The sequence below is a fragment of the Anser anser genome, assembly GCF_964211835.1.
Source record: "Anser anser genome assembly, chromosome: 18".
NCBI classification, from domain to species: Eukaryota; Metazoa; Chordata; class Aves; order Anseriformes; family Anatidae; genus Anser; species Anser anser.
Window position 1 is genome coordinate 9,069,007 of NC_139739.1, and position 12,634 is coordinate 9,081,640.

The 12,634-nt window shown below is 38.7% G+C and overlaps 1 protein-coding gene across 2 annotated transcripts in view; it reads left to right on the top strand.

Annotated features, from left to right (window-relative positions):
- The window catches only part of HIRA (histone cell cycle regulator), a 34,527-nt gene that overhangs the window by 1,541 nt on the left and 20,352 nt on the right, over window positions 1-12,634 (top strand). For both annotated transcript variants that reach the window (XM_083803462.1, XM_083803461.1), the window contains exons 2-8: window positions 6,561-6,623; window positions 7,390-7,500; window positions 8,284-8,374; window positions 8,849-8,943; window positions 9,674-9,769; window positions 10,955-11,115; window positions 12,016-12,183. In XM_083803462.1, coding sequence (XP_083659588.1) covers window positions 6,561-6,623; window positions 7,390-7,500; window positions 8,284-8,374; window positions 8,849-8,943; window positions 9,674-9,769; window positions 10,955-11,115; window positions 12,016-12,183 — 785 coding nt within the window. The remainder of the gene's footprint in view (window positions 1-6,560; window positions 6,624-7,389; window positions 7,501-8,283; window positions 8,375-8,848; window positions 8,944-9,673; window positions 9,770-10,954; window positions 11,116-12,015; window positions 12,184-12,634) is intronic.

The window sequence follows — 12,634 nt, forward strand, 5'->3', positions numbered from 1 at the left end:
TGCAGATCACAGATTAGTAGACTTATAACTTCTCTCCTTACTTCTTTAATGCATGTACCTTTTGGTATGGGTATGTATTTGAAACATGTAGCAGTTTTCAGTATTCTATTTAGGTATCAGCTTGTGAATTGTAGAAAAGCATCTTCTGCCAAGCAATTTGCAGTTAGGTTCCATTTATAAAGGCTTATGGTACTTTCTTTAATGGATAATGCTGTAGACAGGGCTGTGGTAGTCCCAGATTTTGTTTTTCTGCCACTGTCCTGTGGGGATGAGTTTGGGCAAGTTGCTTTGTTTTGTAGGTGGTGAAACTATGACAGACATTCATCACTGGCTTCGTTTCTAAAATGCTTTAAGGTCTGATAACACTTACAGGACTACATAACATTCATGTCTTCTTACACGTGGGGCAAGGAGCTCAGAATAAAACCGGGTGAGTTTAGTTGGCCGATTTTAACATACCCAGGTCCCAGATCCTGCAGGGATGGCTGCATAGAAGCCGTACCCATTGCTGTTAATGGGCCTACATGTTTGCTCTGATACTTCTCCAGAAACAGGGTCAGTATTTATGTTGCGGACTACTTGTTGGTAGCCCTTACTCTTTTTGTTTTCCCTGCTGTCAGAAGAGGTTGCTTCACTGATGTTGGTACGTGAGCAAGAGTCCGGATCATGACTGGCTTCTGCATGCACTGGTTTGGTGCTGTCATTCCTACCTCTTCCTTCCCCTCCACTCAGTTTTGGGATTTGTATGTTACTGAACTGGCAAGAACAAGTTTGATGATGCTCACAGGCATACAGTCTGTATGAGATAGTAGACAACAGAAGTCAGTGTTGCAGCAAGTAAGTTGCACCTGGGATTCTCATGCTGCTCACTTGAGACACTGCATTTACTATAAAAGCACTTTAGCACATTTTGGCTTGACTGGTTTTTGTCTTGGAGTTCTTAATGCTGCATTGTGTGAGTATTTATTGGAAATATTTATTCTTCAAATGGATTTTCCGTAAGCTTTTCACACTGTTAATGTGAGTTCATTGCATGAAACTCTCATTATTGTGTTCATCTCCTCACTGTTTCTTTGACTTGGAGCAGGAAAGAATATTGATAAGTGCAATCTAATGGGGGGGGGGGGCACAACTGTAAGGTGCAGATAGATCGTGTGGCTTGATTCTCCTTCCATTCAGTACCTCTGTAAAGATGCATCACACATCCAACAGTTGTATGGACATATTTGGCACACAGGTTTTTGAGGGCCCTGGTCTTAGATGATGACAAACGCTTAGCCCTACTAGAAAGGAAGTCCTATGCAATTCCAAGAAACTCTTGCAAACCCTAAGGTGCTGTTCGTGTATAACAACTTGTAGAAATTGGAGCCTGCTTTTGTTTAAATACAGGCATAGAGTTTATTATCTCTTCAAGCTGTAATGGTGGAATGTAAATATTTAAATTGATACGTGAGTCATGGTGGATGTTGTATCTGAGACGGGCTGGAAGCAAAATAAATAGAAGCTCATTCATGTTGTGGCAAAAATTCACGTAAAGTAGTCATTTTATTTTATTGGTCATAGCCTGAAGTTAAAAACCAAACAAGCATATCATATGTGTTTAGGTTCTTTAAGCAAAGAATCCAACAGGACATCTGGTCTGTCAGAAGGTGTTCTGGTTTTAATGGACCTGGTTTGCTTCCTCATGCAATGTGATGTTGGGAACTTCAGTAACGTCAACTAATTGTTTTAGAAATTATGACAGGAAAGGGGGAAAAACATCTTAAAACACACTTGCAATTTAATGTTACTATTTAAGCATCACTTATATTTTGGTTTGATGCTTAATTACTTGTATGAAATTCAAAACTTCTTCAGTTACAAGCATGGGACAGCATTCAGTCAGTTTTGAAGAGGGACCTGGTGCCTCATGGCTTGTTTCAGCAGGATCTAACAGTGTAATCAGATAAGGACACAGGCCCGGGAAAGGAAGCAGTTACTATTAAATAATGGCTGCTTCTTCGTTACTCTGAGAAAATGAAGGAAATGAGGAAAAACCCAGTATCTGCGATCAGTTTATAAACCACAAGTAGTATGGAACAAGTTTTATAGCTTTAACTTGTGACCGTTATCCACCACTGTAAATGGCATTGCCTTGATAGCCATGAAAGGGAGGAAAAGGCTCCCAGATAATGACTGCATCTTGTTGAATTTCTGTCTTGTAATCATGTAATCTCTTCTCTCTCTTTTTAAAATCATTTTACATCTCTTGATTGATAAAACTGGAAGCAAAAGTCTTGGCTTACTTGTGCTGACAACCTAATGATTGTTGAAGTTAACATCTTTATTTAAGCGATATAGAAAGGCATTAAGGTATTGAACAAACACTGATTTAAATACATTAAGGAATTCCTTTTAGATCTTAAAAGAATTAATATACGTTCGTAAGTGTAGCCTTACAAGTGATTCCCTTTTTTAAGACCACGTAATCTAATTTAATCAAGACAAGCTCCGTGCTTCTTGATAGCCAAGGATCTGTGAGCACGCGCAGCTCTGGGACAGGTTGCTGGGAGGATTTTCCTTTCCAAGTCAGTGCGTTTCAGCTTAATGCCCCTTACCACTAACAGGGAAACTTTGAATTGCCACTGTGAACTCCACGTGTGTTTACCTATTTCTGAACTCATGAATATGACTGTACCAAAAGTGATGTGAAAATTCGTGTGGTATTTGTGCTAAATAGGAAATGGATTCGTTTGTGGCAGTGATGCGCTGCTTTCTGTAGTAAAGCTACGGCTTCTGCCCGAAGGTTAGCCACGGGGTCCAAGTTAGGTGCTGTATAGCTTGGCTTATACCACTGTGAGTTTCCTCACGTTCTGGTGCTGAAACGTGTAGTGGTGCTGCTGCCTGACTGTGGATGAGAATGATCTTTTTCACCCAGGTGGTAGAAGCTCAGGCTTCTGCATCCAGTAGCTACTGTTCCTTGCAGACATCCAGGCGTGGCTGTTCGTGCTCACCCAGCAGTGGTCACAGCCAGAGCTGGGAGCAAAGTCCTGGTGCCCCGTGGTCCTGAGCTGGTTCACCAGTGGTTGCTCTCCCCTCTGGGCTGCTCATCACAGCTTAAGCTTATGCCTTCATCCGCTTTTAAAAAGTTATAGCTGAACTGGACGAGCACTTGTGAAAGTGGTGTGGGCCAAAAGCTGTGGGCTGCAAACAGCTGAGCAGTCCTTGTTTAGTTACGTTACCCCTAATCTTGAATCCAAAGCAGTTTGAAATAAAATCCATGTTGGCCTCTAAATAATATTTTGTCCAGATCCAGACAATATAATTATTCTGCTGTGCCAGTATGTGACATGGCATTTTGCAGTTAGTGTTTGTATTTTGACTAATGCAAAATGGCTGTTAAGGAGAGGGCGTGACAGGCCGAGGCTGGGTGTAGTTGGACAGATTTCCTGTATATGGAAAATGAAAGCACCTTATTTGTAGGAACTCTAAGAAATCTGGAACTGGGGTTAGTAAGCTAATATCTCTAGTGAGAAAAATCATGTAGGAGAACTGAAGGAATCTTGTAGAGGAGTGACCAGAATGATCAGCAGTGAGAAGCAGCTTTAGTGCAAGGAATGGCCAGGTGGGCCTGGAGTCTTCGGGCCAGGAATGGGAGGACTGAGCTGGAGATGCAATGAATATGTGTAGAGTCGTGAGTGGCAGAAACGGGGTGAATGTCAAGTGATTTTTGGTTTACTTTTTCCCTGTACAAGCATTAAGGGGTGTTGAAATAACAGACATAAGTACAGGATTTGGGAAGCAGGTGGTTCTTCAGAGCCTGTGGTTGAGCTGTGGGTCTCTGTGTCGGGGGCTGTTGATGGTGGTAATTATGGACCTGAGAAATGGCCTGGTGAATTTATAGAACAAAAGGCTGATGGCTGCTGAATGCAGACATCCTGCCTCTGGTTCAAGAAGTGAAAGTTGCAAATTTCTGGAGCTTGAAGATTTCCCTGGGGAAGAAGCACCGTGTGCTTGCAGTTGTACAGATCCCTGGGGAGTATCTAGTGCTGGTTTCTGAACACAGAGTGCTGGTCCAGAAGGACATTTTCTCTGATGTGGCTAATTTTAGGCTTTTATGGTGAATCTGTATCCAAGTTACCTCTGACTCTGTAAGTAAAGCAATTTGCTAAATATCGTCAGCCCCATTTGTGGATCTGCGCAAAAACTTTCCCTAGAACAAAGAGGGCTGACGTTACTGCTTCTCAAGGATTGTGCTCCTGAGATAAGGCAGAAATCAGAGATATGCTAGTTTTAAGACCCAGTAAAGGCAAAATAAATCTACATTATGTCAGTAATTTCTGCAAAGCAACAGGTGCAATGACTTATTTCAGTTATTTAGAATGTATAGCATATCTGTTTTGCGTGAATAATGAGAAGCTGATGTGTCTGTCAGACATGTAACAGTGCATGCTTTGGTCACGGCTGCTGTTTAATGCAGGCTTTTGGGAAGGGCAGAGTGGTAGAATCAGAGCAGATCAGGGAAGGAAGGGTAGAGAGGCAAGCAAGATGTTATATCTGTCAATATATAATTATATTTACTAGAACAAGTCTTCATATACGAGACAGCTGCATCTGTTAAACCAATTTTAAATGCACTATCGTTTAACTACAAACCGCATAAATTCTGAAGCTTCATTCATAGGTGCTGTGTTGGCTCTGGAAGTCATAGTTCTGTTTATAGATGCCCCTGTACTGGAGGTGGTTGTTCCCTCTGACTTGCTGGGGAACAGTTTCCCGTTTCTGTGAATGATTTGTAGGCAAAATGAGTCAGGTTAGTACCTGGCTAACGACCTTAAAACGTCTTTGATAAAGGGCTCGCTGGAGGGAGCACTGTACTCTCATGTCTGATGGTAGACCTGAAAGCATAGTAACTTCTTGCTTAAGATGCTTAAGATTGTTGACAGATTAAAAAGCTAACCTCTTCCACCTGTAAGGTCTACAGAATGACCTGTTTCTTTATCAGTGGGTTAAAGTAGTTTAAATGATGCACTGGTTTAATTTAAGTGAACTTCTACATCTTGGGTAGGGCAAAACATTTGCTTCCTGCCTGCACTTCTGAAAGTATCCAGCTTAGCCATGTATGTTACATTCAAGTTAGCAGAATAAAAGATAGATTCAAACACAACAATCTGAAGAAAAAACACAGCTAAATCTCAGTTCGTGTTTTATGTGGTTTAAAGGACTTGGAAGGAATGCAAGTTGAGTGCCATCTTACTCTGGTTAAGGTCTTTGCTTGGCTGCCTGTAAAAATTTTAAGGGGAATCACATGTCAGTGTTGCAATACAAATCCAAATTAAATAAATCTTAAAACAAGTCAACATAGAGAAAATACACGAAGCAGAATACCTATCTCTTGAAAGAAGTAAGAAATACTGGATATTGGGACACGGGTTTTGTTAGCAGATTAATGTCAAGGAATACAAATGATACAGTTGCAGTATCAAACCAGTGATTGGGTGATCTGGATAAATTCTACAGTTTTATCATTTATGTCTAAACATATGAAGATACAATCCAAGAATTTACATCCATGGGAAATTCACACCGAAGTAGTTTTGGTGTGTGGGTACTTGTTCTTTTGGCTGTTATGACAAATTGTCTTATACTGACGTGTGTGTGGTCTTGCTTACAGAAGCATTCTGGTTTGGAAATGGTCAGACTGGTGCCAGAAGTTATTTGAATGTGGAAATCATGTGTTCCCTCAAGTAATCCTTAGTATTAGCTTTTTGGGTATCATTGAAAGACAGTAAGTTTTCTTCTGCCTTCTCCCTTCTCTTTCTGCAAAGGCTGAAAGAACGGTGAGCACATAGGAGAGGGTATGTGATCCAGTGCATCAGAGCAGAATAAGCTGAGAGCAAGGGTTGTCTGGTTTCCAAAGCTGTTCCCCAACTCTGTTGGCTATTTGTTATAGGGCTTAAGGTTTTATAGAATTATTAGTTTTCTTCTGAAAGAAGTTGCATCTAGAGAACTGAAGGTTTGAAGAGTAATATTGGAGTTAGTCTTCCTTTTTCAATATGGAAACTATAAAGTTAAAAGTTAGGCTTTGCATAGACGCATTTCATAACAACAGAATTTTAGTTTGGGATGAGCAATTGTGTGACAAACACATGTGATCTGTGATTGGAGAGGATTTGGGGGAAAAAAAAACAGAAACCAAACCAAAACGTTCTTCAGGTCATCAGATAATGAACTGTAGAAACCTGGAAGAAATTCCTTACTCAAATACAATTTTACTTTGTTGGCGCATGTATTGTGGTATTATTTTGCTTTGAGGCATTTGGCATATCCTGCTGGATTAAGTCTCCTTGGTTATTACTGGTTTGTTATGGCATGGTAACTTCCATATACACTTTTAATAGGCTGTCCTTCTTATCTTCAGGTTGCTTTCAACTCTTTCAATCAGCTGTATTTCTTACGACTATAGCTTTTGGAAGAAGAAGGTTATTCACTAACCAGAAGACTTATGGTTCTGTTGGCATTGCTACATTCTTTTGACTGTAAAACAATTCAGTATGTTCCTTCTTGTTCTCAAATTTCAGGAAAGCCAATATTTTCAGTGGACATTCACCCAGATGGGACCAAGTTTGCAACAGGAGGACAAGGTATGCTTACGTACTGATAGAGGCCAGAATTTTGGGCTACAATGATCTTGTGCCTTTACAACACTTTAATCATTCTGTCCCTTTTAAAAACATATCACTTCATAATCAACTGTTTTTCAGATATTTAAGTCATTAATATGTATTTAAAAGTACTATTTTTACTGTAGAAGGAAGGGTTACGTTTTTTGATCTGCTCATCCTCTTGGACATCCACTGAGATAATGGCTGCGATAATTGAGTTGTGCTCATAATGGCCAAATTTCTTTTTTTATTTGAAAAGGAACTGAAAGTGAAGTTTGGCTTTTTGAACTGCTAAATAGTAGAGCTATTGGGTCAAGAAAATCCAATTATATAAATGGAACAGCTCAAGAAATGTATGCAAAATTATTCAGTATTGTAACCCAAATAATAATTTTGTTGGCTGCAATAATTGCAATTTAGATTTTGAATGCATCTTCTCTCCTGTTAAATGCAATTTTACTATAAACAGTTCATCCTTATAGTTGGTATCATTGATATCTACAGTCATTACATTGTTATGTACGATTTTTTTTAACACAGCTTTGTAATTTACTTTCCAGTAGCTTTGAGAAAAATGAAGTGCTTCTGACTGTAATTATATCAGAATGGCGTCTGTATTTAAATATTTCCTAAGTTCCCACTGCAGTAGTGACAAAATCTGACTGTTCTGGAACAGATATTAAGTTGAAAAGCTCTTTTGCCTTTTGCGTGTATTTAAGACGAGGGTCTTTTTGTTCACCTGTAGGCCAGGATTCTGGGAAAGTTGTGATCTGGAATATGGCTCCTGTCCTGAAAGAGGAAGATGAAAAGAATGAAAATATTCCCAAGATGCTTTGTCAGATGGACAATCACTTAGGTAACAGATCTTTTTTTTTTTAACTGACTGGTGGTAATTTGCTAAAGCATTATATTTGTTTGTGATTACAAAAAGCATGCCCTGTCCAGTGGTAAAGAATAAATAAAATACAGCAAAGGGGTGTCATATTTTGTATACATACGTTTTTAGATGTCCAGTAGAAAATTTCGTTAAGATGTGGAATAATGCGTAGAGATATACAGATACTGTTGGAAATCTCCTTGTAAACTTATTCCAGCAGTGACCACAAGGTAATTGATAATGCACATTCTGAGAAACTGGTGAGCTCTGAAGGAAAGATCAAAAGAAAGAATAAATGTAAAGGCAACAACACATGCAGTATATCAATTATAGTTCTAGAATATTCTGCATATTTTTTGCATGTTATATGTAAAAGAAATATGGTTACCTGAACAAGCTGTCCCTCTTTTTTTTTTCAAGATGCTTGTTTTCTTCTTTTCCTTCTTAATCCCACTTAATTTACTACAAGCAGTTTCTTTTCTTAGATTAATATTAATCTTTCTCCTTTTGAACCGCTTTTGGTGAAGCTTTTTTAAATAACGAATAGTTTTTAAAACTAAGTTTCTCAACTGTTCCTGACAGATAAGTACCAATTCATTTATCTAAAGCAGACAGAATAACTGCTTTGAGAGGAAAAAGCACACGTAAATCCTAAACATCTCCTGTCTATCTTTGCTTATTATAAATTCTGTACCCCAGTCTAGAATGGTCTGTTCTCATTTTTCTTCTTATAAACTCTTTTGCACATTTTCTACATTTCAGCTTGTGTGAACTGTGTGCGATGGTCAAACAATGGAGTTTACTTGGCTTCAGGGGGAGATGACAAATTGATTATGGTGTGGAAACGAGCCGCGTAAGCATGTTTCCTCCTTCTCAATTTTGTATTTTATTTCAAGTAAATCACACTGTCTAGTCTATTAGGGTGTATGGAGCTGAAACCTGTGGTATTGCATCACTGATACTGGAGATTTAGTGTATTATCCTGTTTCTTGGGCTGGAGTGTGTGTCTACCTGGGCACTCACATTCCTGTCTAGGGGTTAAGACATTTTCTTCTGGCATTGAAGAAAACTTCATGATGAGATTTGAAGAGTTAGCTTAAATACTAGGATTTTTTTTGCTATTGGTGGGCATTATAAATTTTACTGAAGCTAGGGTTTTTTAATAACTGGAAGTACTTTCTATAAAAATATTTGTTTGTTTATTTATTTATTGCAGGAATAACTGAATATGAAGTAGAATTGTACCGTGCAGCTGATATTCTTTAGAAAGAAACTGTGAAAAACATGATGTGGTTCTGTTGCTAACTGTTGTTTCTATTTTAATTAGATATATTGGACCGAGCACTGTGTTTGGTTCTAGTAGCAAACTTACTAATGTTGAGCAGTGGAGGTGTGTATCAATTCTCAGAAGCCATTCGGGGGGTAAGTTAACAGATGCAGAATGAGCATAATTCAAAATGTAAACTAGTTTTTCAAAATGTGTACTATTGCGTTTTCATGCTCAAAACATAAATTTAGCGGCAAGTTGGTAATTTTAGTGGCAACAGTAAAAATCTAACAAAAATGTCATTTTTAATCAAATGCCAATTTGGCAAGCAACTCCTGGCAAACTGTGTAATAGAATAACTATTAATTAAGACATTTATATTTCACTATAATGTCTTGAGAGGCAAAAGATAAAGTTCTGTAAAACAGAATATTAGGATTCATTTAGAAAAAATTACTAAAGTGCAATGCAAAAGATGAATAAGCCAGGTAATTTCAAATGCATTTTCCACTTGCTGATGTGAACTGTGAATGAAATCAAGATTAAAAATCACTTTGGTCAGTCCAGGTATGTTGGAATAAAGTGATTACATTGCAGTATCTGTTACTTTTTCATTCAAAGCAAGATGAAGTACTTTATACAGGCTTTAGTACTTCCTATAATCACTAAATACTGCATTCTGTCTTGGATGTGTGTGTGTCATTAAACATTATAAATTGGAGTACCTCAATCCCATTTTGCTGTATTCTTTCTTACCTTCCACTCTACTGGTACTCAGAAATAGTCATTTCTCAGTGATGGAGAAAGTGTTGCACCACAAGTTATTTTGAAAATGATTTTTGGATTCTCTGATTACTGACGATGTCTTATATTTTTTCCAAACAGATGTCATGGATGTAGCATGGTCTCCACACGATGCCTGGTTGGCATCGTGTAGTGTGGATAACACTGTTGTCATCTGGAATGCTGTGAAATTTCCAGGTGAGAAATCTTACATTTCAGATGTGCAAGTATGTAATGCCTTGGAACAAATTATCCCCTCCATGGGTGTATGTCATGGACTGTGAAAATGTCTATGTGACAATGGGTTGTCTGTCTTATGAGATGGCATGCTTGCAATATGGTGAGTCAGTCCCTGTTCCACATTTGGTTGTTGGTGTGCATTGGATTCCATGCTGCTGTAGACTACAGTAACACTCAGATTATGCTCCTGATCTCACATGAAGGTCATTATTACGTGCATTTTCTTTACCATCTCTGCAGTATCCCAAATGTATACAACTTCAGCTTGATATTAAGTAACCAGTGTGGCCTTACATAATGAGGGGGAAGAAGGAAGGGCTAGGGGAGCCTTAGAACCCTCTCCTGTCACAGTAGCAAAAGCTACTTACATTCTTGCATTTACATTTTACAGTCTTACATTCGATGGCCCTTTTGCTTCTTCCATTGCTGCAGTGCTGGCAATTCACTAAGTCCCAAGGCCTCCAGCTGACCTGCAAGGGTCCACGGCAGTTAAGAAACGTGTGCCTTTATTTGGCTGCTTCTTATCACATAACTTGATATAAGCTAAAACTCCCATTGTGTGTTGCTCAGACACTGCAGTTTATTTTAGAGTTGCTCCCAGTACTGATGCCGGAGGTTTTATACTTTCAAGCTAACTGTGTAGCCTGTGCAGTGCTCTCAGCCTATTCTCTAACAGACTGATAAGCAAGAGAGTGACTGAAAATAGGTTACCGAGTCTGCCAGGCTTGTGTGTCTCTTCAGTCATGACTTTGAAAAAGTTGAATTTGTTGTGATAATCTTTGTGTACAGAGGAAAGGATGAATATTAATTAAAATTCCAGCTAAACTGCTGTTTTCCATTGCTTGAACATGCTATTCTAAACTGTCTGGGCTCTGCTAGTCTTCTCTTACTGCTTTGATGTATTTTTTATAAAGAGTTTTGGACCCCTTACGCTGTCAACAGTTTTCTTTACCACTTTTTTTGTACACTCTAAGCTTAAGTGTATGTTCCAGTTTTGTTGCTATGTTGTCATTTGTACATTAAAAGAGGTTACGTTCAATATGCTGTTTAAACAAGATCTCATAGAGCTCTCTAACAGTCTGTCCTAAAAGGGATAATAGTAACCACACTCTCTTCTCTTTTTTTTTTTGCCTGTGTATACAGAAATTCTTGCCACTTTAAAGGGGCATTCTGGCTTGGTGAAAGGGCTGACCTGGGATCCTGTTGGAAAATATATTGCCTCTCAGGCTGATGATCGAAGTTTGAAGGTGTGGCGGACGATGGACTGGCAATTGGAAACTAGCATCACAAAACCCTTTGATGAGGTATTTGAGGATGTTTTACCAAAGTAAATTCCTATAGAGTGAATGAAAATTGTAAGAGTGACTCCAGTTCTGGAGTTACTTGGCATTAGTTAATTTAACAATGCCAAGTCAAATCAAACTATGTGACGGTAGATTCAAAAGAAGGGTGGGAGGGGAGCTACTTTCTCATACAACATATGATTAAATTGAGACTCTTGTTGCTACTGAATGTTGTGGATGCCAAAGGTATACATGGGATGTGGAAACATGTAAATTCCTGGAAATGTAGAAGTCATTCTGAGTAAGTATTGGCACGCTGCATTGTTCTTGCATTCTTTTCTATGCATTGTCTGTTGGCCACTACCAGAAACAAGGCAAATACTTAGGATAGGGATCTTTGGTCTGGCATCCTAGGGCTGTGCTTGTGTGATGACTTTAATCAGGAGGTCAAATTTATGGGGACAGAAGCTGTTGCTTAGTGAGTGGAGTGTTTTGCAGTGATCTTACGGTATCGTGGTTAGTGCAATTACTCTTAATAGACTGTAAATGCCTGAATACATGTGATCTGGTGTTGAAACCTGAAGTCTGATTGTTAGCAGTTGGTATGCTGCAGCCATGTCACTAACTAGGACTGTGATAAATACTGAGCGTTCTGTATGCAAAAAGACTTGCATTTTGTTTCTTCTAAAAATAGTACTCTGGATTCCTTTTCCTCCTTTTGTTAGGGCTTCATAAGTTACGCTACATCGCCTGTATAAACATGTTTGATGTGCTGAGAATTGTATTGTCATTCTTGTATAGTCACAGAAGACTTAGTAATCATATATTTCCTAAATCTTAAATAGAAGTAGTTTGCATTAAAAATGTTTTTTTGCCAGATATGCTTAAAGTTTTAGTATGTTTTTTCATTTATTTCATCAGTGTGGAGGGACAACACATGTGTTGCGTCTTAGCTGGTCACCTGATGGTCACTATCTTGTTTCTGCTCATGCCATGAATAATTCTGGACCTACTGCTCAGATCATTGAGAGAGATGGATGGAAAACCAACATGGATTTTGTAGGGCACCGGAAGGCAGTTACAGTAGTGGTGGGTGAATTATAATAATTTATCCCTAAAGTAAATCTTGTAAGAAGTTCCTTTTGATAATTGTATGCGTAAGTGGGACAACAGATGGAGATAGGTGTCAAGGTTAGTAAAGCAAACACATGGTAGTGTGTAATAAATGTCAACTTCAATGCTGGAAACAATCAGCCTGCTCTTATGATAAGAGAACTGCATGCAGATGAACAAGATGAGGGGAACACAGGAGCATGTTAGGAATGCCAGACACCAACATTGTTAGCTGTTCAATGACTTAGGTTTATAGTGGGTTCCTGATCACTGGTGAAATTGATGTTCTTTGGCGTTCCTGTTAAAGTATTCAAAATCTCGCTTAAGAAAGCATACGGGGCTTTTGTTAGTGCTTTTATGGAGTCTGGTTAGGGACCTTGTTTCCATGAAACGTTTATCTTTTTCACTCTTAAATAGAAAGCTTGCT